Source organism: Biomphalaria glabrata, chromosome 6 (genome assembly GCF_947242115.1).
Source record: "Biomphalaria glabrata chromosome 6, xgBioGlab47.1, whole genome shotgun sequence".
NCBI lineage: Eukaryota > Metazoa > Mollusca > Gastropoda > Planorbidae > Biomphalaria > Biomphalaria glabrata.
The window spans coordinates 9,116,629-9,142,652 of record NC_074716.1 but is presented as its reverse complement, the minus strand read 5'-3'; the positions used below and the strand labels follow the sequence as shown (position 1 = coordinate 9,142,652).

The window sequence follows — 26,024 nt, the reverse complement described above, 5'->3', positions numbered from 1 at the left end:
TGTTTTGCATTGTATATTTTGTTAACGAAATGTTTTGTGTTTTTTTTTTCCTGTCACAAGTTCTTATGTATAAAAAGTGAAGTTATGCTACGTAATTAGCATGCCAACTTTAGTAAAAATTGGTTTTGAAATATGTAGCTAATTTGTCAGGTTTAAAATTAAAGTGTATCTAAAATTGAAATAAAATCGTTTTTTTTTAAATTGCAACTAATAGATTAGGCTTATTCTCTCCTTCGTATATATTAATATTAAATATTCAAAATGAAGATAATTACAGAAACTTCAAAGTCTTGAAATTCACAAAACTGAAAGTGAAGCTGATAGTGCATATATTGTGCATGTGTTGTGGCTTCAATACCCATACTAACCATTATTTTTTTTCATGACAATCAGATTCGCATTCAATTCAATCTGATCCCATTCGAATGTATAGGATCTGGACTGATTCATTTATTTAAGCATAAATTACGAATTGATTTCTAAAACAAGGGAGAGTTGGGAGGAAGATGGATGGGACAATTTAGCAGCATGTATTGACAGTAAAGAGGGACTTCTTAATGTACAAACAGTAACGCTCGGCAGGGCATATACATGGTGAGCTGAAAAGTGGTTGGCATAACAGAGGTGCCCAACGGAAACACTTTGATGACCAGCTTAGGCGCCAACTCGCTATAATTGGCATAGAAGAAAGCATCTGGCTGCAGGAGGCTTCAGAACTTACAAAAACTTAATGAAAGTATAAAACTAGTAGGCTGCTAGTATCATATACCCAAAAAAACATTCCTGGCAGTTTACTGAGGGAAACATAACTGAGTAAAAATGACTCAGCATGTAGAACAGCAGATTAGACAATGAAAAGAGTAAAACCAAAAAAGTAAAATCTACCATAGAGAGAGGGTGAAGTGAAACTTGATATAATATGAAAGTACACAGTTATGTTTCTGAGGCAACAAAAACATCAATAACTATTTCTTTACAAAGTAACTTCAAAATCAAAATGAATATTCCTAAATGTTAGGCTCTGAAAATTGGTATGTACAAGTTATTTTATGTATGTCTCGTGATGCTTAAGTTTAAAGGGTAAAACTTTTTTCTCCCAAAATTAACTGTAAAGTTAAAAATAAATTTAAAAATAATAAAGTATACACACTGGACATTTACATACGATTTGAAAACAATTTTTTTATTATTAAAAAGAAAAGAAATACTTTTCTCCTTGTAAACATTTTGAGAACAAATTAATTGTTATACTACCGGTACATTATAATATGAACATAAAAATCTATTGCACACAGCACTGAATTCTACAATTATAAGATCAAATAAATTAAACATAAGATAGAGAAATGATGGACAAACTGCAGGTGGCAGACCAACTTAGCCCCCATGGAAAACTTTAATCCAGTGTGCCGAATGTTTTGTAATATTTAAAAATAAACATTTCATTTTATTATGGGTTGAAAGGGTATACAAATTTTGCGAATTTGTATTTTATTATTTTTTTTACTCACCACTGGTTGAGTCTGCTAATTTGAAATGTACACATAAGCACAGTAAACAAAATGTTGGTGTACATTCAAAGTTATTCAAATTAAGTGACTATTGAGTTGGTGTTTAGTGTTTCTTATACCATATTCATAGAACTTTTTCACTTAAAAATGTCAAAAAATGTGTTTATTCAGAATTGTGTGTTTTTAACAAGGAAAAGATAGGGTTACTTCTCATACATTTTAAAGACATCCACTTTTCTGTTATTGACAATGAAACATCATTTATAAACACTATAATATTTTCTGGGGGTCCCAGTTTCGAATCCTGATGAAGATTGGGATTTTTAATTTCAGGATCTTTGGGCACCTCTGAGTTCATTCAGCTCTAATGGGTACCTGACATTAGTTGGAGAAAAGTAAAGGCAGTTGGTCGTTGTGCTGGCCCCATGACACCCTCGTTAACCATAGGCCACATCATGAGATGACCTTTACATTATCTACCCTATAGACCAAAAGGTCTGAAAGGGGAACTCTACATTACTTTTTATAATATTTTCTGCCTTTTAACTTATAAATGTAATAACACTCTGGATGCATACACGACTGATATCAAAAGAAAACAAAAGGCTGAATTAGATCAATAATTAAAACCAAACAAAAACTTTTTCAGTAGGTGATAATTTTTAGACAGCTGCTTAATATAATAGTTATATTGTAGTTCACAATGTTACTAAAAGTAATAATACACTAGGATGTTAATGTAATAATAGTATGATTCAAATTTATAAAGGATTTGAAATATTTTTTGTTTTTTTTTAAACTATAACATTAAAATATGAATTTAGGAATCAATAGATACAAATGTACATTACACTTGGCCTAGAAGATGACCAACTTGAAGCTCTGGTTGATTATTATGAGTAAAAAAAAAAAGAACAGTACAGATGTGAATGATACAAAGCAAATGATAATACATTGGTGAAAATGTTTGTTACTGAGGAGTTAGTATGCATGTTATTATTATTAAAAGAATCTAGATATTGTTTTAGGAATTACTGAAAAATCTAAGAATTTTGGAAGTATATATTAAGACTATCCAAAATTATGATGGATGAAGCTTCAAATACAAGGAAAATATCTGGATTTGTTTTCAGACTAAACTACCCAATTTTATTTCCTTACACTGCACCATACATCAAGACATCTCTGTAGAAATCACTTAAAAAAAAAAAAAACTAATGTAAGAGTAAAACTTCTAAATACTATTCACTCCCATGGGCTTATTCACAGATAATTTCATGAGTTCCTTACTTCTATTCAATCTGATAGTGTAAAGTGCTTTTATAGACTAAAGAAGAAAGGCTTATTGCAGATCTTCACAAATCTCTACCCATCACTGCAATAGAGCTTTCAATACTAATACAACTCATTGCTGGAATATATGACTGTAAAAAAAACAAACAAACTTGTTCATTTACAATTTAATCATTGCCTGTGTAATGGTTTTTAAACTGTACAGCACAATATTGCAATAATAGCAGTGTGATTGCAATTAGTGATATGTTATCAATTGTCAATAATAAAGGAAATATTGTTTTCTAGGCAAAGAAAGCAGGATAATCAAAACTCAGATTTTAATTAAATGCCTACAACTCACTTGAAGAAAATATTTTGACTTTTTAATGACATTCTTGAATTTATGAAAATAGTTATGTTATTCCATATTAGAAGATGACAATACAAATGATCAAACTAAAAACCCAGATCTTTCTCCTGATTCTTAAAAGGAAATTATAGCTTTAAAAATTCTTTCTAAAACCACCATGAGTGCTTGTCTGAAATACCAGATGGTCTCCTGAGGTCATTCACTGAATACTTCTGACTTTCAGAAACAACATAACTTCTCCAAATCTTAACGGCTTCATCCATTTCAGAAACAGTGTCATCGTCCAATAAAATTTCATTGAGAGATTTCTGTAATCTTTCCCCAGACACATCTGTAGGAAAATCTTTGTAATCCTCCAAAATCACATGTAGAGCTGATCTGTATTCAAATAGTGAAATTTCCTTTGTAGGATCAAAGTCTACTGCAAAATCAAACAGGAAATTTGAAATGTCTTCCAATCTCTTCTTTATGAGTGTGCCAACTTCTTTTTTCTCATTATCATTGAACTTCAGTTTTTTCTTAGCAAAGTTAAAGATGGTTTCCAAAAGTGTTGCGCAGTCTGTTTCAGAACCAGCTTGTGAAAATTTGGACAAGCTTGAGAGAAATGCTTGCTTATCTTTTAAAATGTTGTCATCATTGTCGAATCTGTAATACAAAATTATAATAATAATCTTTATTTTTTTTTAAAATGTGTCTAACAATTAAGCAAAACATTACAACTATAGAAAACCAAAATATACATTTACACCAGACTCACTCAAAATAGTATAGACTACTAATGAAATAATAATTTAAAGTACAGGTCAAAATATTATAGAGCAGCACTAGATGGTCGCACTAAAAAACTTGAATAACCATAGATAGCATTTTTTAAAAAATATATGGCTCCTTCTGTCTCAGAAGACAATGGATGCGCCCAGATGAGTTACTGGCTTTGGTTACGTCTTGAGATGGGGCAAAATCTGGAGTGACTGATCAAGCCAATTCTAGAGTGGAGTAGTTTGCCACAGTTTGTGCATGTATATGCATCTGTCTCAGGGCTAGCTGACAGGGCTGCTTTCTTTTTCTTTCTCTTGGCTGACACAGCTTCATTTCTTTTACACTCTGCGAAGTTCATGCCAGCATGTACAGTCTGTCTCCATGCTGTGCAGTCTTGGGCTATTTCCTCCCACATACTTTGGTCATATTTTAAAAAATACTGTACATTAAAATGAAATCTCTCTTTACTTAAATGAAAATCATTAAAAAATTAATTTAAAAAATCTGCATTTTCAGTCTAGCCAGGAAATGACTAGCAAAAATCAAAATGTTTTGATGAGATTGCAACTGAAAATTAGGAAATTTACTCCACAACTGAATGTGAACAGTTGGGTCTCAAATGACTCAAATGGGCATCCCTGAGTATTGAAATAAATAAATATTCACATTAAATTTTTTTTATAGACTAGCTATATCTAATTTCAGAAATTAAGTGACACTACATTACCATTCCTCTCTGTCTTTTGCCTTGGATAGAATCTCTTTCAATATTAGGCAAGCCCATCCATTCTTTTAAGTTCCCTTCACTTTCTCGGTATGCCTCCTTCTTTTTCCTGGTACTGTTCCCTGAATGAAGGTCTTAGTGGGCCCTGAGGACCTTGTGATATGGCTATAGAGTTTTAGTTTGCGTTTTTAGACAGTAGTTAGCAGGTCAATGTGGGGTCCAATAGCTGTACTAATCTTTGCTTGTAATGCAATGTTTGTATGTGATACCTAGGAACTTTCTTTAGCAACTCAATTTCATTACTTGGATTCAACTCTCCTAGTTCTGTAGTTCTTCAGTTCAGGTTTGGTTCCTCATTTGAGACAATAGCTTTGAGGTATTTATAACAACCGGTACTGATATTTGTCAGCTTTTTGTCTCCAATACTGATGTCCCTTTTAAGGATCTGTTGGCTATTGGTCATGATTTGTGGGGGTTTTTTTGGGCATTGATTAGCATACCATATGCTGCTGAAGTCTTGTCTATGCACATCATCAAGTCAGCTAGCTCTTCTTCTGTCACTGCCAGGCCATCTGTCATCTGCAAAATGCTATTTAGTAATTCTTCTTCCATTGCTTACAAAACGTTTACAGCCATCAAGAGCATCTTCCATTATACTTTAAAGTAAGTTTTTGAAAATAGTTGGCATGAGTAGGCAGCCTTGTCTCACTCCAACTGTGGTTTGAAACCAATCTCCAATGTTGTTGTTGAAGTACACTGCACTAGTGGCCTGGTTGTAGAGGCTTCTATTTACATTGTACTTTTCCATTGTCACCTAGAGTGTCCCATGTTATTCTATGTCAAAAGCTTTCTTGACATCAATAAAAAAAAGGTAATTCTCACAGATGATTTGTTCCGTTGTGATATGACTTTGCCTAAATCCTGCTTGTTCTTTCGATATAATTTTGTCTGCTATTGGTTTTTATGCTAATTTTTAACAGGATAGTTTTTTAAACTGCAGAAAGAGCTTAGTGTTTTTGTTTAACAAAAAAAAAAAATAATAATAATAACTATAAGGTACATTTATAAATCTTTTATTTTTGCTAGTTTTACCATTTTTATAATATTTAATAATAAGAATTTAAAAAAATAAAAATGGTAGACATACTAACTTTTTAAATGTTCTGGGGATATAAACACAATCTGAGAAAAAAAAAAGGTGAATTATGTTTATAAATTAGTTATTTATTTATGTCTCATAATAGAATGTTAATAGAATAAAGTCTCAGGACAACAACAAGTGTTCTAATTGCTTCATGCAGAAAAGAAAATTTAAAAAGATGTTTCAGTTAAAAAAAAAAAAGGTTGGATGCAAAACATAGTTACTGAAATGTCTTTTATTATCTGTAAGATTTTCTGTTTCTTGAAAAACTTTTAGTAAATTGATATCATTTGGTAAATTTTAGATAAACAAACTGATGTAAAAAAACAAAAACAATGTACAGTGCTAAGTTGATTCCATTGCTGTTAATTCACTTCAACTGAATGTTACAATTTTGAATGTATTAGGCAAATGATAAAATTCTGACTAATGACTATAATGCTATCAATTTATTGACAAAAATATGAAATAGAATGCCTTCCATTGTTACGATCAAACCTTCCCACAATGTTTCATAAATTAGTTTGTTACAGTCTATTTACAAATTAGTCAAATAATTTTAATCAATGCAGCAAACATTAGGGATAGATGAAGGTAAAAGTATTAACAGTAATAATGTTAACCATCTAGTTGTTTTAGATATTTTACATTTTGAGAAGAATTTAGGCCAATTTCTGATAGACAGAGAACATGACCCCAAAAAGGCAACCCTATCTTAGATGTTATATATTGGTGTAACTCTAGTGGCAGAGTGATAGGGTTCATCTGTGTGTGACTTACCGATACATGACACAGGCTAGTAATACAAGTAAGCGTGTTGTCTGGATGTACAAGGGACAGTACTGGTATGAATATTACATGAAAATATGACCCGTGATATGATCATGTGATAGAAACCCTTCGGGGACCAGAGACAGTGTGTAAGAGAGGCAGTTCAGTCTACTGTTAAGTCAGTCCAGGAACAGTGAATCCTTGAGTGAAGCAGTATGAGCCCAGGATGAGATAGAGAGACAGTAGAGTTTAGTATGGCAGTGCTGTGAAGTACAGTAAAGCATTGGTAGTCAGTTATTTAACTACCACATTATTTTGGAACTCTTGTTGTCAAGTTCTTGTGTTAGATGTGTTGTGCTCAGCAGTGTTTACAGAAGAACCGTCAGAGAGAATTGTAACAATAAGAATATTTATCTCGTGCATAACATAGAAAAAATTTCCAGATTAATGTAAGATTATTTACTAACCTGTTTCTATGTCACACATACTTTAATAATGTAATTATCCACCAGAATAATTCCTTTTATCAGGGGCAATGAGAGAAGAAATGCAGAAAATTTTCTGTAAAATGACAAAGAAATATTTTAAATGGCACATCAACAAATCATTATTTGGCAAGAAAATGTATTAAGACACCTAGAGATCAAGTGAAAATTTAGAAGATTCTAGAGTCTATGTTGCTCTTATATGGGTCAAACACCTGTGAAGCAAATTAAAGTTGTTGAATTTATGTTTCTGCTTTCTACTATCTAGTTAACCTTCATTGATTGTTACCAATTGTGGCCAAGGTTTGCGGGACATGTTCTCCAACAGAATGAAGTACCGGTAAGTACCCCAAAAAGGATAGCATTAACAAGGAGGCCAAAGGACATCAAAGTATAACATGACACAGCAACTTCATTAAGGATCTTAGGGCAGTTGACATCAGTTGGGAAGAAGCTGCCAACATTTTCAAAAGCATTTTTACATACATTTACTCCTTATATCTGAGAATTTAGATATCCTGACATACTTTACATCCCATTCATTTCGTTCTTCTTTCATTTTAATAGCTAAATTTATCTATATTAAAGAAATTTCAACAAATCGGGTAAACCTGTTTCCAAAGTAGTTTATATTTGATATGAATGTATTGGCTTAATGGATAAACCCATTTTAACAACTACTTTTATTTTATGGCAAAAGAGAAAAACTAGAAAAGAAGATTAGCTAAGTTTGACATCTAAGATCTAAATCCAATCCACCAGATTAGTAATATAATATAAAGTCTGCAGGCAATATATGCCTAGTATATATAGGCCTATAGAATATAAGCCTATATATATAATAAATGACTAGATCTATAGAATGCACCCTTTATTATATTACTTTAGTCTTTATACTCAAATTTATATACAAAAGATAGTTAAGTTATTAAGTCAAGACTAATAGTATTTTTATAAGGGTATTATTATTAACAATTATAGACTTTATATCTAGTATACCACAGGCATTATTATATAGATCTAAATAGGAGTTACTCATTTACTGAGTTAAATCTATGTGTGAACGTGGCACTGGTTGTACTTGTAGGAATATAGATCTCTTATACTTATAAGTTATAATATAATTTAGTAATATTACTATTAGTATGGATATACGTGTACACACTGTTGACTGTGGGCGTAACTTACCAACAGTAGGTCAGGTGTAAATCTAGAATAAAGTCTTTTTGTTTAAAATAGATCTACATTCAGAATATAAAATGATTACATTTAATGTAGATTTAGAACAATCATTATCATCTTATTAAGGTGCGTTGGTCTACACTCTATTGTAACTGTTCGATGACGATAGTCCGACTTGATCTAGAAATAGAATCTAGCTTTTTTTTTCTTAACATTTAGCTCTTAGATTAGTCTCCCTTATTTTAGTTACTATTATTGATTATTTTTTCTAGAGCTCTTTTGTAAATAAATTCCTCTTAAGGGATCTCTCATTTTTTTTTTTATCTCATAGTGAGGTACCGGGTACGTACTTGATTTATATCTTCAAAACAAAACAATAAAATACTTCAATATGCTAGGACACATTTGTACACATAAATGCTCTTTTTTTTTACCAGTGCTACTAGAGCATGGAATGGGCTGCCTGGGTCAACCAGGAAAACCAGTCACTTGATAGAATTTAAGTCAGTGATTAACATGCATGACTAGATTGACCTAGGAACACGCATATGACGTAATCATCATCTTTTTTTTTTTTTTGGAGGAAAGTTTCTACTTTATAAGATGAGCTAAGAAGAACCAGAACCGTTATAGCCTGCTTGTAATTTAAAGGACCAAATTAGATCGATGGAGAAAAGGCAATAACAGGGTAAAAGCAGTACTTTTTTTTCACCTAAGGCTTATACTCGATTCCAAAGGAGGTCATGACCCTGTAACCCTAGGTGAAATTTAAAAAGAAAAGAATATTTTCTAAGCCTAAAAGATCAATCAAATGTTTGTAAAAATGTTTGTAGATTTATTTAAGTGTTTCAGATGCTCCTTTAAAGTTGAAGATAATCTACTTCCTAGTCCAAACCTCCTGTTAGACGACGGGTGATGGCAGCGAGTAGGGTGTGAATCCAGGACCATCGAGTCGTCAGTTCAGCATACATACCGCACGACCAGGCAGCCATCCATAATGTAATGTTGATCTAGGTCTTGTATTCATCTTAGGCAGTGATGCCAACATAATTCGGCCTGCGGGCCATTTTAATATTTCCGACACTCTTGTCGCGGGTCACATAATGGAAAATGAACTAAAACGAAATGAAATCGGCTTGAAACAGGTGATCAGAAACATACATTTATCATTAAGGAATTGGATATTAGAAGTTTACCATTTTCATTTACGCGTCGTTAAAAAGGGTTCTTTTCTCTACTTCTGAGCAACATTGTAGTTAGCTTTACCACCGACTCATTTTCTAGACATCTCATAAATCCTCCTATCTCTAGGCGTAGTTTAACAATCTTTTATTTGCGGCTGAAACCAAGAATATTTCATAATGCTGTTTATATGTTGTTTTATTAAACAGCCTAAATTTCTTTATAAAACAAACATACTGACTTATTATCATGCTCCACAAAAAATTAAAGAGCCATCCACTTTTCCTGGTAGATTCTACATTCAGAGTCCCATTTCTTAAATGCACAAATGTTAAAGGTCATGTACCTATCCATCGAGAAAAAGTGAGGGCCCTAACGTTGATAAAGATACATTTTCCGCCTCTTTTTGTATGGAAGGTGGATTTTCTACTCTTTGTGCCGACGTTTTAGCGGGCCTGATAGAACCACGTCGCGAGACAGATCTGACCCGCGGGCCGTATTTAGGTCATCACTGATCTTAGGCAATGCATATCCCAGGCATGGATCTAAAACAAATTATGCACATTTTTTGTTCAAATGTTGCATAAGACTCAGAAATTTATTTGCAATACTATTGTGTCATCGCGCCCTTCAACTTTAAAGTCCTAACATTGTTTCACCCAGGATTAGTTACTGTTACTAACCAAGAACGATGCAATAATGTCACGATGCACGGTGTCACTATGTGAGAACCGCTGTGGGAGACGTGGAAAAATAACTTATTATTTTTTTTAACATTATTTTTGAAAAAACGGTGAATTTTTTTTTATACAAGAACGTTTTTTATTTTTTTAAAATTTGTATTCATAGGTTAAACCGTTGGTGTCATTTTACGTCTCGAGAGATGATCTTTTCACTTTGCAACTTCTTGTGTGACTAAAGAGGCCAATCCTTGATACACAGCTGCGGTCGCAGGTTGGGCATATGTAATCGCCAGGCGCCGTTGCATTGTCCACCTTCTTTCTACTACTGTTGTGTACGAAGCAGGACGTTTTGGCGCGAAGGTCGTTTTGGCGCGAGCCGTTTTGGCGACGGGACGTTTAGGCGCGAAATAAATTATGTACGTTTATTGTATTATTTCTTTTAAAAGAATTATTCATATCTATGTTTTGCATGAGTGTTTGTGTTAAGACATATTTTTCACGTACTAAATGTAAATGTGTGTTTGTTTTTCACATCATTTTCTTTAATAAACATTTTGGCTTGTGTATGTTTGTTTTTTAAGAGGCACACTTTTATTTTTAAAAAACGTTTTTTTAAGATATTTCTTTTAAATTAAAAACAAAAATCGCGTGAGAGAAGGGAGGGGTGGAGGAAAGAGTATATACAAGGAATGAAATGTGAGCAGAAGAGAGGGGGCGGGATAGATGTCACATGTAATGACCATTCCCAAGGTCAGTGCTCGGTGCTGGTCTTGTCTTCATTTGTTTAACTCTACCTGCGTCAATGCGAGATGTGTCACCCAAATCACCCCTACCCAATTTCTCAAAATATATTTTTCCAAGTTAGAGTTTGTACTGACCACATTCCGTGTCTTGATCTTTACTATGTGTGGAGTTATTGTCGTCATTCAGCGTAATAGAGCTTTAGATGTTAACATGGTTTTTGTTATATTAAAGTGTGACACTTAGCTAGTTCGTATATTACACTAATATCAAATAAAAAAAATCTTTTGGAAAGAAATCCAAAAATGTCATCCAGTGCGATTAGCAGAACTCACATATAGCATGTCATTACCATTCAGGAATCAGACTTATTATAGGCCTATGTTCATGAAATAAGCAAAACCTTAATAAATATAAACATTGTTATAAAAGCTACGTGCTTATTAAATTATCGTCTAATGATATCTCGCGCCAAAACGTCCCGTCGCCAAAACGGCTCGCGCCAAAACGTCCCGGCCAAAATGGCGGCGCCAAAACGTCACGTACCGTGTTGTGTATGGCATCTGCAATGCTGGAATCTTCCTTTATGCTCTTTCTCCATGTAGATCTATCCAGTGCTACCTATTCCCAGCTGTTAGTGTCGATTTTGAAGAGCTTCATGTCGCGTTTGCATACATCCGTATAACGTAAAAGTGGACGACCAGCGGCTCTCCTGCCTTCTATTAGATCGCCATACATGATGTCCTGTGGAAGTCGACCTACTGGCATTCTACGGACGTGGCCAAGCCAGCCAAGGCGTCTGCTGCTGATAACAGAGCGGATGTCCTGGCACCCTACTCTTTGTAGCACTTCCTCATTGGTTATCTTATCTGGCCACCATAGAAATTGTAAAAAGACAGAGTTAGACTAGTAAATATAGAGTCATAGTAGAGAAAGAGTTAGACTAGTAAATATAGAGTCATAGTAGAGACAGAGTTAAACTAGTAGGCCTAAATATAGAGTCATAGTAGAGACAGTTAAACTAGTAGGCCTAAATATAGAGTCATAGTAGAGACAGTTAAACTAGTAGGCCTAAATATAGAGTCATAGTAGAGACAGTTAAACTAGTAGGCCTAAACATAGAGTCATAGTAGAGACAGAGCTAGACTAATAAACATAGAGTCATGTTTGAGATCTGATCTAAGTTCTCAATAATATCTCTATTTTTTTTTTAGTCCTGTACCAGGCCCCCCACCCCCACCACCAATCGTAGGCCTTAGGCGTAGGCAAACTGACTAGAAAATTTTATAATATGCATAGTTGGCAGAAGTTTTGAAGGGTTAGATATCACCTTGTTATGTGCCGAACATAACCCGCGGGTCATAGTCTGGGATTCACTATAGGCCTATTAGACGGTTTGAGAATGAGTAATAGCTACTAAGGATCCTTGCGATGTTTTTGAATATGTAAAGCCTAGATGCGCAGCACAAGGACTAACAGCTGTCTATGATTTAAAGCTTTCTTTTGAATAGATGTATTGGAAGAAACCTGCACAAGAGTAATTTCTGACAAAAAGTTGACATATTGGTGGCCAAGCTAGAGTCAATGATTATCCTGCAAAAAACGTTACTTATTATCTCATAATAACAAATGTACTTCTGAAATCAAACCAGCCATGGCAATGACAAGATACCGGACTCCTATGTTATCTTAGCTAATAAATTACAAGCGTGACTTCAAAGGGAAGATCACTACTTCTTACGCATATCTATGTGGTAGTCTAATCATGCAAGTTTGTTAGATAATTAAATTCTTTCTGGGTATTTTATTTGGTTTGTTTTTCTATTTGTAAGTTATGGTTTAATTATTTATTATTGCTACTATACTTTTTACATTTTTCTGTATTTAAATTTAAAGATTTTACTAATGACGTTACTCTAATGTAAGTTATATATTCCTTTGAAATGTATGGTTATACATATCATAATATTAGTTTGCGTATGTTTTTAGCTTTACTATTTAAGAAAAGCATTAATAGTTTTGAAGTCGAGTTCTCATGCTATAAGCAATGAGCTATCAAAATTAATTAAAGCAACGCTACTTAAGATCTTGATTTCAACAACGGATGAAAAATGTTCGTTTCTGTAATTCTGCACCTAGAATCTTAAAATTCATACACATTCTAGAATGTTGGCAGAGAGCATCAGACTGGCTGATAAAGTTAACCCTAAAAAGTCTGACTTTTGAACTGAGGGCTAACTACAGGCTGATAATGTTAACCCTAGAAGGTCTGACTTTTTTTTTTTTTTACTGAGGGCTAACTACAGGTCTATAAATTAGCCCTAAAAGGTCTGACTTTTGTATGTCAATTGATTCTATTATCTGAACATTTGTGACGCTATGTGAAAGAAGTTTATTGACAGCTAAAGATGAATAGTATACTCCTACTATTTATTTGATTCGTATTTTATTTCATTTTTTTTTTAAATCTACTCTCTCAAATGTTTCCATCTGAAATACATTTAATGTAATTCTCTGACATTGCAATTGTTGATACGGTTGTTTGTGAATTTCGGTAAAACAGTTCGGAGAATTAAAAAGACTAAAAATGAAAACGATTGTAGTTGGGGGGGGGGGCATTATAAAGAAGTCAAGCTCAAGAATCCATTACGTTAAGCTATAAGTCCAATCTCTTTTGTTTATCGCATTTTGTTATGCTAATGCATGCTCAGTGCATTGCGGTCTAATCTTTTTTTTTTTTTTACCTGTTTCCAGGGGGGATATCTGAGGAAGGTTTTTCTTGCATCTCAATACGAAGCCTAGCGGCAATGCCAATGGACCTCATTCACCAAGCGTAAACAAACAACATTTAGCCACGTGATTCTCTATCTCTTCTATACAAATTACGATCTCATTTTTAATACACAATGATTATCACGTCACAGTTTTTTTTCGTTGTTTTATCAATATTAGCACTTGGCTATATGCTGTTTGTTTACGATTGATGAATGAGGTCCATTAAGAATTAGTTTATGTCGAGGGAAAGATGATCTTATAAAACTGTACCAAAGAATGCCAAAGATTAATTCTATCTTATAGGTAATAGGTAAATTAAGAAATTTCTCCCTCTAAACGAAAAATAACAAACAAGGTTACAAAAACAGTTTGTGTGGAAACACAAACTCAAAATCGGACCCCCGAAGTGGTCCACCCATGCAGGTAAAAAGGCAGGTTTCAATATTATCAGAAAGAATATCAAAAGGAAATTCTATCAAAGGTAAATGACAGAGAAGAATGGAGAAAGAAGACAGATCTTGTGTGGTGCCCAGCGGTCTAGCAGACCAAAGGATAGGTGAAAGTGAATGTGAAGTTAGATGTAAACCTGGCCTAACTGATGTCTTATAATGAATATCTAATTAATCTAATTGTTTTGTAAAGGATTAATCTCTTATTCAAATCCTCAAGAAAAAAAATTCCTTTAGTTAACTGTTCCATACATTTAATGCCTCTCTGCTGTACACGCGATACTATGAAAAACGACTTATTAATTGTTGTTTTAAATTATGTCCGACTTATATACATATTAAATAGATTTTTTCTCTTTAAAAAATAGTCAACATTTTTATTACGTAAATGTAGTAGTACGTATGACATAACTTACTTAATTTAGCAATACATTTGTAAAAAAAAAATTGACAAAAAAATCTAAAACCATTTGCATAAATGTATTAAAAATATGGCAAGAATATCTCCTCCCCTACTAAAGAGCCTTCAGTGTTTGTTACTAATAGTGAACAGAAAAGTGGTGTATTTTTATGAAAAAAAAAAAACAGCTTGCGTAACTGATTTTAAAATGAGATTTTTCGCTTTCAGAAAAGAAAAAAGTAGCCGTGGCATCAGAACTTTGATTGGTCTAAAATATTATGATGTCGAATTTTCACTCTTTTCTAGTTTACGATCATTTGGGTCCGGATTATGTAATTTTACCATCACAAAAGCGATACAACACACCGACAACAAACAGACACCAAAACTATTTTGTTCACTCGGAAATCAAATCATTAAATACAATTCAAATATCCGATGTAAACTTTTCACATGTAAATTATGAGTGAGTCAGGTCACAGTCTAGTGGCCGCGGTGGCTGAGTGGTTAAGCGCTAGGCTTACGAACCTGGGGTACTGGGTTCGAATCTCGGTGTAGGCTAGGATTTTGAATTTCGGGATTTTAGGGCGCCCGTGAGTCAACCCAGCTCTAATGGGTACCTGACTTTTGTTGGGGAAAGTAAAGGCGGTTGGTCGTTGTGCTTGCCACATGACACCCTACTCGTTAACCGTTGCCCAAAGAAACAGATGACCTTAACCTCATCAGCCCTATAGATCGCAAGGTCTTAAAGGGGAAATTTACTTTTTTTTTTACAGGTCACAGTCTGGTGTGAATTTATCTTTGGTTTTCTATTTTTATAATGTTTTGTTTGGCGCAATGTACAAATTGTATGACACATTCTGTTATGGATAATAAAGATTATTATTATTATTTTTGAGAAACGATAAAAAGTATAGGTCTTATGTTGTTTGTTAATTTCTTAGTGAGTAAGAATTGAAACCCACAGAAGCACGGCCTACGGCCAATCCATTATTTCAGACTATGTGGCTAGCATTACATAATTTATCTTTTATACAACGTAAAGCGAGTGCAGTCAAGCTTATGGAACTTACTGACATTTTAAAGTTACCCATTCGGACGCCCCCAAAAGACCAATTAAGGCAAAGGCCCATCGGGCATTTACCCAGTTGCCCATATAACCAGCTTCTGGTTTGAAGGCAAAAGTTTTTTCTGGTTGGACAGAGCGAGTGTCTGTGGAGAGCTCGCGTTTCGTCTTATTACTAAGATAATAATTGTTTTCCATGTTTCGGGTGTTCCTTCGGAATTGAAGATAATTTACTTCCTAGTCTAAACCTCCCGCAGGACGACGGAGGATGGCAGCAGGCAGGGAAGGAACCCAAGACCATCGAGAAGTCCGAACGCCAGTCTAGCGTGCATACCGCACGACAAGGCAGCCACCCCGATCAGGCATCCGGATATTTTATTTAAAATAGTGTTTTAAATTTCCATAGCCCCTCTGTCACGTCATAAATCTAAAAATGTTAAAACTATGTTTACACAACAAACGGGTATGGTTTCAATTAATTCTGTGTTTTCCCGATAAACTAAAAATAGTCACTAGTTCCGCTCAAGCTAAAAAAAACAAAAACAAAAAAACACAGAATAATGATTTGGAACCGGGCAAAATATTTTATTTTTCCAAAGATAGTTTTGAAAAAAAAATAACGTAACTAGATCTATATTTTATAGCGCTAATATTGAATGGGAAAAAAGTTTTCTTAGGTCTATATGCCCTGTAAATTCTTTTAAGGCAGCTAAACCAAAACACTAGAATCTGGAAAATTACACTCAGCTAAGGAAATACTGCTAAACAAATGTGATACCTTCAGTGGATGAGTCATTTCCCAGGCTAGGCTTGAAAAACCCTACCTAATATTGTGTTATATTTTCTACGCATGCGCATTAGCGTTAACAAAACATATATTAAGCTCCATACATTACTTTAGCAGTCAATTGGAAATTTAAAAAGTAAATCGAAAAACAAATGTAGTACTAACAAACAAATATTTATCAAAGCGTTATAGCTTCTGAGACATAATCGCAATACTTATTATAGATTCTTAATGTAAGTATTTATAGATCTATAAAATATACAATTTCTTTTTTAATTTTTATTTCCTGAAAAAAAAAACTATATAGATCTAGATCTACTATAGATTCTAGGCCTATATAGACTATATAGATCTAGATTTTGAGACAATATCTATGTATAACATCTATTGTGTAGTTGTAATATACCTATATTTATATGAGGTAATATTAAAATATAGATGTTTTAAATAGATCTAAATTATATATAGGCCTACTTTTATGATTAAATGTAGATCTATATTTAGTTTTATAATTTATATTTTTTTTACCGATTGTCGGGAAGAAATGGACGATGTAACTTCAAAATTGTACGTTATTTTAAGAAGAAACATATCATTATACACATATGAATGGCATAATTGTTATTTATTGTTTGAAAATATTTTTAGATCTGCATTAGATAAATGTGCTATAAATTGTGGGCCAAATAATTCAATCAGTGTATAGCCATATTGCCACGTACAAGACTTCCCTTCAAGACGATGACTTCATTTAATTAAATTTTATACTCAGATCTATTGGCGGGAAAACATTTAAAAACCCAGAAAGGACATTAATTAGTTTTCTAAAAATTAGTGTCACTACCAAAACAATAGTCTAAATATCTCTCTATATAGATTTTATTAAGAAACTAGTCTCTTTTTCTGGTATCGAAGTTGAGAACCATTCAAAGAGCAGACGTAAAAATAGACTTCCCGAAAAACCTGTCTGTTGGCTGTGCCTAGCGCTTTGCACACGAAACACAGCCGAGCTGTTGTTATCACGTAGGTTGCATAGCAGACCCAATTACACACGGCTAGGCCAATCATATAACGCCAGATATCTGTTCAAGGTTGCATTTTTTTTTCTTACTTTATTCAGCTTGCTATCAGTTTTTGTTTTCCTCAAGAGAACACGGCAGACTTAGATAAGTTCTAGATTCTAACACCTAGCTGTAATGCTGAATATAAGATCCTGTAACATTTAGTTCTTCTACTTCCCAGTTTCGAAACAATTAAAAAGAAGAACTATTTACATTTAAACTTCATGTTTTTTCTTCTTTTGATTATAAACTACAATCTGTTTTTGTGACTTATCTTTATAGCTTCGGGCTATTTTTAGCTTAGCCACCAGTTTTTCGATAAACTTCAGAATATCGACAATGGGTTTGCGTCATGTCACGTGTCCTTTGTATGACGTTCGACTTTCATCATACCCGCCCCCCTCCTCCTTTGTTTCTTTGTTTTCCATGTTTTGGATATTCGTTCAGAATGAGGGCGATTCTCTCCAAGCCAAAATCTCCAACAGAGGGACATGGCGGTGGGCAGAGTTTAGAGATGAGACCATTGAAATGACTGCCCAGATCGTCTACAATACGAGCCTTCTAGTCATAGAGTCAATCTATTTTGGTCAACCCATTAAACAAGTCACATCAGCCAACACCTCTAAATGCAATAGCAACGACTTCTTGGTGTTTGTATTTCATTCATTGTCCACACATCGATTCAACTAGTGAATTGTCTGGCAACTAAAAACAGCTTTTTTCAATGTAATGAAAAACTTTATACAACAGCATTAAGAGTCTACATGTTTCTTAAACCATATTTATTTAAATATAAACACTTATAAGGTTTTTTAAAAAAATGCTTTTAACAACTAATTAACTAATTAGTACAGCCAGTCAGTCTTTCCAGAATGCCCCCACCCCTACAGGTAAGACATTATACACACACCTGTATGTCATCATTATTATTACACTACACTGCCCGCTTTTATAGACCCCTCTTGTTCTTTGCAAGTATTGTTTATGACACCAAACGGTAGACAACTAAACCGCTTTAGACGTATTATATCTTAACTCATGAAAACTTCATGAAATTTGAATAACTTCTTTGTGAACATTTCTAAAAATATAACTTTTCTTATAACATAGACAAATTCAACGTGAGATAAAATGAAATAAATGTAGATGTTAGTAATAATATAAAATGGTGTTTTAAATAAAATCTAACTCACTACAAAAACACGTCTTTTCACTCTGGCGTTCTGGATTCCTCTCGTGTACCCCAGACAGCTAAAGAAAGTGCCGCTTAACTTGCATCATTCACACTGCATAGCCAACGATCAATCGTTATCTCATTCTCACACCCTCCATCCAGAGGACAACGGTTTAGTCTATATAAGTGTGGCAAAATATGTATGTCGCAACTGAGTCTGTGATGTGATATGAAATAAAAAGCGTATCCCGTAATCTTTAGGCTATTATATTCAATATTTTCACAATGCTGACTAAAGTAGGACTAGGGCTAAAATGAAAAGTCATAATTATAAATTGCAATTGTGTACAATATAATTTTATGTCCATCTGAAAAACTTAAATTACTTTGACTTTTACAGATACTATTAGGATACTAAGAGTGGGCCCCAAGTTTTGCATAACCAGATTTACATACAAAGTAGCGGAAGTTTTTTTTTCTGAAGCAAGCTTTTGCCAAACGGTAAGTAGGTTGCACTAAACAAGTTGATAGCAAGTCTTTAATTTGATAGAAAACTAAATGTGTTTTTTGTTAAAATTTTAGGAGAATAGTCAGCCCAAAAGATCGCCGTAAACGGACAGCCCCTAAAGTGGTAGATCACTTCACTTATCTGGGTAGTGTAGTTTCGAATGACGCCTCCCTTTCAAGGAAAGTTGGACGCCTTCAGGCGAGAGTTTGGCGGAATAAATCGCTCCGCTTGCCTACAAAAATATCAACAAGGCAGTGGTTCTCTCAACCCTTCCAAATAGATCTGAGACATGGGTACTATACAGAAAGCAAGACTACTTGAGTGCTTTCACAAAAGATGTTTGCGCTTTATCCAAAAGAGATGTCCGTGCGAACGCCTGTATGGACAGTATAGAGGGAATTCTTATGGCCCGACAGTTACGCTGGGCAGGGCACGTATCTACCTTTGCAGACACTGCGCCCACCCCTTTGAAACCGTAAACCATATCCTCTTTGAATGCCCCTCCCTAATCCACCTTAGGCAGACCCTACTTACACTACAGCCCAACATAACCAACACCCTGTACGGCAGTGCTGAACAACTGAAGAAAACAGCACACTTTTTTTTCCTTGGTACAGTCTGCATAAGAGCTCACAGCTCAGCAGCAATAAAGCTGGCTAGAAGAAGACGAAGAAGAATGGGGGACGAAGTATGACAAAGGCAGTCTTTTTTTATGGTGAGCTTAAAGGTCGTCGATGTAACAGGTGCCCCTTGGAAACGCTGCAAAGACCAGCTTAGGCGCCTACTTGCCTTAGCTGACTTGGAGGAGAGAACCTGGTTGCATGCAGCCTCAGAACGAGACGGCTGGTGGTCACTCAAAAAGGCCGCGGGATACACATTTGAGACCAATCGAAAATCCGCTGCCGAGGACAAACGCAGACGGCGAAAAGAAAATCTAAATCAACCACCTGCGACAATGATTATACTTGCCCTAGTTGTGGCAAAATATGTAGGTCACAGCTGGGGCTGCGTAGCCACGGGAAATACTGCATTCCTCACTAATCTTCGGACTCGAAGACAAGCCTTATTATTCTCTAATGTTTCTTTTTATAACAATATCTTCATACTAGTATTAAAGTTTCAAGTAATTTAATCACTTCATTGCACCTTTTTATTTTTTCTTCCTTTTTTCTTGTCGTTTAATTTTAAATCCTTTCAATGTAAGTGGAGAGAAGTTTGCTAGAGTTTCTGTACTGTTCATTCTTCAGAAGCGAATTGTACAAACACGTCCCACAGAAGGAAGGAAAGATAACCAGAGGCGACTGTTCAATACGCCTCGCCTGATGGTGGCATCACTCTGACAAATCACATGGTTTTATTGTATTTATGTTGTGAGGGCCTAAAACGGCTTCGTTTTCTCCAGAGGCGATTCTGTATCTAAAACCTAGATCTATAATCCCTTCAGCATTGTCTTCTATTACCTAGCTAGTTTATTTCATACATTTACTCTGGTTTATAGCGTTCATGATATGCTTACAAAAAATAGAAAGAAAAAATGTTATCCCTCCCGTTCACCAGACAGTATTATTTCTGCATTAGTTCAATTAGTTCTCTCTATCCTATATTACAGGTCTGACTTCTGTGTTTTTAATGCAGCAATCCAAACAGTGAGTATATTTATTATTGTAACGTTTTCGCACCTAATGTTACATTGCATAATCTATTTACATTAAAATATCTCAAATGTATTTTTAGATTCACACAAATGTGAAGATGTTTAAACATAATTTTATGACAACAAATTATCCCTAATTTTTACAGATCCTTTCATTATAATATGGACCGTTTAATAAAAAAGAAAACTTTGCTGACAAACCTACAACGTTTTTCACAGGAGCCCAATGATATTTATTGCGAACGTGTTTTAGAAGCTATTGACAGCTGCGATAAGGCAGGGATTCAGTTCAACAGCAGGCAGGAAAACGAGATCGGAACTATTCTGAAGAAGAATCTTGAAACTATTCTCGATTTCCTCTTTGAATTTGCTGTTAACTTTGATGCGACAAGAGAACAGTCCCCGACAAGACACAGATCTGCATTGCGAGTTATTCTGAACGACTTCAAACATTTCTCAACGGACGAGGAAGGCGAAACGTTAGAACAAATTCTCGACACTACACTACAGGACGATGACACAGTCTCTGTCTTAGAAGAAGCTGTGCAAGCCTGGGAGAGGTATAACGTGGCAGAAGGTCAGAGCTATGCAAAAGGCAGCATAGTGAAAGCTGATGCTATTGGGGGGTAAATGTTGGAAATATTTACTACTTTCTAGATCTCCACTTTCGGTTTATGTAATAAAACTAATTATTTCACTTTTTTTTATTTGCGGAGTCGAATAATAACAATGGCAAAATACTACATCGATAAATAATATAGACCTTGTATTGATTTTACAAGTTAAGCAGTAGCTGATAACTTGATATTTTTGTCTATACAGTGTATGTGTTATTATTTTATATATAGCGAATACTTAATAATGCCCAATTGATATTCTGTTGGTTACTGCAATATACATTTGTACGGGTACACATTATTTATAAAGCATGCAAGAATCTTGCCAGGAGAATGTGTGCACTGGGGTGGAGTTATTGTCACGATGTATGAAGTGTATGCAAAGTTTTGTGTCTGAAGAGTTGAAGCGTCACTCCGAAAGTCTTTGTAACCAATCAGACCAAAGACAAGCATTATTTATTCGCTCACTAAATAATATTTCTGATCAAGAAACACAATTAGGCAAAATAAACGTCTTGCTTAACCTAAACGACGAGCTAAAAATACATCCTTTGGCCTTTTCCCAGTTATCCAAAGAATATCAAACGGAGCTTCTCTCGGTTACAAGGAAGCTCAACACTGATGGAATTAGTATAAAAGACTTTTTAGACGATAAAAATGAAGAATTTACCAAATGTCACAATATACGGAAACACTATAAAATACTGTTAGACAGTGAAATAACGTACAAACTGTTCTATATCGCTAATAAGCTACACATTGCAACAGAAACAGATTTAAACAGTTTTCTAATTGATGGGAAAGCGATTTTCGCCAAAATAAAACCCTTTGAAATACAAAGAGTTTACCAACTTTTTAATGGCACTTTTCGTGAAAAAGATCATTTTATAAAGGCGGGCATCAAATTCGCACAGTACGAAAAGGTAACGAACATAGCCGACTTTTGCGCTGTATGCGAGTTTGCTGTAATGCAGTTGAAAGAAGCGTCCGGTGGGGCTAAACCAAAACGGAGATCAGCTGTGAGAAAAAATGCTGAGATAGAATTAGCCAATGGATTTACAGAGAATGCCAGCAAACAAAAAGAATATAGTGACTTATTAACCGAACTAAAGGGGGGATGCAGTTCCAATGGCTTACAATTCGTCAGTCAACACTGTGAGGTGACTCACTTTCTCAAACACTGCAAAGACGATAAAAATTTTAAAACTTTAAATTTTTCAACAGCAAAGGAATACGTTGGGTTCTTAGAAGAGAAAAAAACAGAATGTTTTGAAACATTTATCACCCAAGAAGGGACCAATTATTTTTGTTTGTACAATTTTCCAGTCCAGGAAAAAACGTATACACTGCAGATAATAGCTGATGCATTTAGTAGGAAAGAAACTATAGTAACAGCATATTAAATTAATAATACTAAGAACAAGGGCAGCTATGGAAGAATTTATTTTTCTAGTGTTGTCAATAATGGGTGTGATATTAAGTTGTTTTTAAAAGAGTTGTGATTAGAAATAGATGCATTTTTGCAGCTTTATTTTTTAAAAATAGACTTACAAATAATCAAAGAAAGCTGACACATAGCGACTGTTTGTTGTTTTATACAAACATTTATTTGGAAACACATTTTATAAGCTAAACTGCAGTTTTAACAGACTGACTCGTGTACTATAACAATGTCTTTGAATTTCCCAAACCTTCATATGTCTTCAAATATGAATGTTAAGGAAGAGTACAGTAATATGTTATATATCATACTCGGGACTCGGTGTAAATATTTAAAATTGTGTGATCGGCTCTACACTACAGTTTTAAAGCAGGATCAGATTGACATTGTCTTCTTAAATTGACATTGTCAGATTGACATTGTCTTCTTAGATTGACATTGTCAGATTGACATTGTCTTCTTATAATTTTCTATCTTTTTAATTACATCATTTTTTTATTTATTTTTTGTTGTCATTTTTAAGCATCAGTCTACTGATGTTGTACATTTAATAGAATAAGTAAATCCATTTATTTTATACTTTAATTTTACTTTCTATTTTAATAAACATGTATGAGTGATAGAATTACTTTGGCAAACTGAAAAAGTTAAAGTATAAACTACATCTTGTGGTGCTTAATTTAACACTTTACACTGAAAGCATTCTGGTAATGATGTTTATCAGAAATGAGATTACTTCTTTTAAAATGTGAATGAAATTCTGTCTGACAGACATTTACAATACGCACGTTTTTGTTTTTCTTTTCAAATTTAAAATAATAAATCAATAAAATAAAATACATGTTTTTATTCTTTTTGTTTCTTTGACTTATCGGCGAAGGCAACAGTCTAATATTATTATAAATTTTTGTTTATTTCATCTCTCAACATTGAGACTAAAACAAATTTGGCAGCAAATGTTGTTAACACAACACAGACACATAATTTGACGACCAAAGTATTTTGAGCCTTTTTTAGCGGCCCCCGTAAGGGGAAAAAGCCGCTATTAGGTTTGTGCAAAATGTCCGACTGTCCGTCTGTCCGTCTGTCACACTCAGATCTCGAAAACTAGAAGAGATATGAAAAATATTATTTCATCATTAAATCCGGCTTGAAAAGTTTAGGTGCAACGGCTACTTTTGGTTTTCTAAAAGCAAACCGTTTAATTTATAAAATTAATTATGCAAGCGATTTTTTCATAAAAATACACCAATTCTAAAACAATTACGTAAATGTAAGGGAGGCAATGTTACAATATGCTAACAAAGATGGACAACTTTTGTGTATTTTCAGTATCACTAAGTCAAATATATTTTTAAAATGTACAGGAAATGTTTACAACAAATACAAATAATAGTTAAAGACGTTTTTTCTGGTCAACTAGCTGCTAAAATTAAAAGAAAACATTTCTGTTTGTTTATAAAGGCTAATAATGCACTTTGTATGTAAATATCACGCACATTTTTTTAATGGACTTTTTATGCAGCGATTTTCGTGCAGTAGCGTAACGTCGCAACATGATCAGGTGCTAAACCAATTCCTTAGACTTTTTTTAAAAATCAGATTTTATTTATTTTTTGTTTAGTGCCCCCATCCGAATAAAAGAAGCTTATTTTTGTGCGTTTTGTCTGTTGGTCGGTCTGTCCGTCACGATTAGATTTAAAAAACTAGAACTCTAAAAGCTATTGAAAATCTGATTTACCCTTTAATGTTCCTCCCATAACATCTCAATAGTTTTAAGTATCTAAAATTGATTGTTCCGGATTTTTTTTTGCAAAACTAATCAACGCCAACAAATGTTTGTTTGCTCTTCTAATTTATATTACATTCAATTTCCATGCTTAAACGTTGCAAAAACACATTATCAATAATATGTTGTTCCGTTTTTTATGTAAATAGCATATTAATGCTAAATCATAATCTCTATACTGACTTATATTTCATTAAGTGTAAAAATGTTCCGGATATTGTTTTATAAAACATGAATTATGCCTAATGATTGTTTGAAATCGCATAAGGCTTTTAAAAAAAATAATTTACTAGAATTGATTACTGAAAATTACTTTTTAGACATTTAATTTTCTTGTAAAACATAACATAGAAGTTTTGTAATCGATAAAGAAAGTTCCGGATTTTGTTTCTTACAAATCGTCGCCAGAAATTTCCGAATTTATTTAAAAATCTACTAACGCCAAATAATTGTTTGAACTCCCTCTTCTAATTAATAAACAAATAATCTTCTCATTTACGAAATAATGTTTTTACGGATTTTTATGAAAAATATTTTAACTCACTACTCTCTTACAGTACATTTAACTTTCTACCTAAAACATTAAAAAATCTAATTATCGTTAATATTATGTTCCGATTTTTAAGGAAAACAGAATCCAAACACCAAAGTAAGGTATGAAAATCTCTCCACGTGGCTGTAGTACATCTAATTTTTATACGAGACCATCCAAAAAATTTAATTAACGGTATTACATTTATCTGAAATTCTCTTTTTCTTTTACTATTTATACAAACATCCGGAACAATCTATTATATAAACTTTTCAATTGTGTTCATACCTAAAAATTATTGCGATGTTTTGAAACGTAAAATAAAGGTTAATCAATTTTTAATAACTTTTAGTTGTTTTTTTTTATATCAAGATAACGGACAGACCGACTGACAGACAAAACGCAAAAACAATGTGGCTTTGATCCTTTTTAAATAATATCTATTAGAACTCAGTGCACCAATGTCTATGAACCCTCGTTAAATATCTCGTGTAAATAAAGACATTTTTTTTTATGGTACCGGTACTAGCCTATTGTGAGGTAATGGAATTTTTTTTCTTTGACGTCATATGAATGGACTCTTTAAATGTAATGTTAAAAGAACGCACTCGGTGCACCAATGTCTATTAACCCTCGAAAAAATTGCTTGTATTAATGAAAACATATTTTAGTCTAACTAAGCCGTGTGACGTAGTGTTTTTTTTTCCTTTGACGTCACATGGAATGAATTCTTTAAATGAAATGCTAAAAGAACGCACTCGGTGCACCAATGTCTATGAACACTCGAGAAATGGCTCGTGTTGATAAAGGTGATTTTTAGTCTAGCTAGGCCTTGTGACGTAGTGTTTTTTTTTTCCTTTGACGTCATATGGAATGAATTTTTTAAATGAAATGCTAAAAGAACGCACTCGGTGCACCAATGTCTATGAACACTCGATAAAAGTCTC

At 33.8% G+C, this 26,024-nt stretch overlaps 2 protein-coding genes across 5 annotated transcripts; one reads left to right on the top strand and one right to left on the bottom strand.

The window, feature by feature from the left end:
* Positions 1 to 1,162: 1,162 nt before the first annotated feature.
* On the bottom strand, positions 1,163 to 8,448 carry LOC106065702 (uncharacterized). Of its 3 annotated transcripts, none has more exons than XM_056032175.1 (4): positions 8,304 to 8,448; positions 7,019 to 7,112; positions 5,791 to 5,821; positions 1,163 to 3,801 (listed from the first exon to the last, which is right to left on the bottom strand). In XM_056032175.1, exons 2-4 carry the CDS (start codon positions 7,035 to 7,037, stop codon positions 3,303 to 3,305), a joined length of 549 nt encoding a protein of 182 aa, XP_055888150.1. In that variant the 5' UTR covers positions 7,038 to 7,112; positions 8,304 to 8,448; the 3' UTR covers positions 1,163 to 3,302. The 3 variants fall into 3 exon arrangements, with proteins under 3 accessions (XP_055888150.1, XP_055888149.1, XP_055888151.1); XM_056032174.1 differs by having other exon boundaries at positions 8,225 to 8,436; XM_056032176.1 differs by lacking the exon at positions 8,304 to 8,448 and adding an exon at positions 7,252 to 7,276.
* A 7,927-nt stretch (positions 8,449 to 16,375) lies between these two features.
* Positions 16,376 to 23,593, top strand: LOC106065703 (uncharacterized). 2 transcript variants are annotated; one of them, XM_056032171.1, is made up of 4 exons: positions 16,376 to 16,534; positions 18,937 to 19,037; positions 20,654 to 20,690; positions 20,918 to 23,593. In XM_056032171.1, exon 4 carries the CDS (start codon positions 21,627 to 21,629, stop codon positions 22,716 to 22,718), a length of 1,092 nt encoding a protein of 363 aa, XP_055888146.1. In that variant the 5' UTR covers positions 16,376 to 16,534; positions 18,937 to 19,037; positions 20,654 to 20,690; positions 20,918 to 21,626; the 3' UTR covers positions 22,719 to 23,593. The 2 variants fall into 2 exon arrangements, with proteins under 2 accessions (XP_055888146.1, XP_055888145.1); XM_056032170.1 differs by having other exon boundaries at positions 20,845 to 23,593.
* The last annotated feature ends 2,431 nt before the right edge of the window (positions 23,594 to 26,024 follow it).

Bases quoted from the DNA above. Each gene is read 5' to 3' on its own strand.
- LOC106065702 (XM_056032175.1), bottom strand. The intron at 3,802-5,790 runs GTTAGTATGTCT...TTTGTATTACAG, and splicing joins ATCCCCAGAACATTTAAAAA to ATTCGACAATGATGACAACA.
- LOC106065703 (XM_056032171.1), top strand. From the start codon at position 21,627: ATGCAAGAATCTTGCCAGGAGAATGTGTGCACTGGGGTGGAGTTATTG.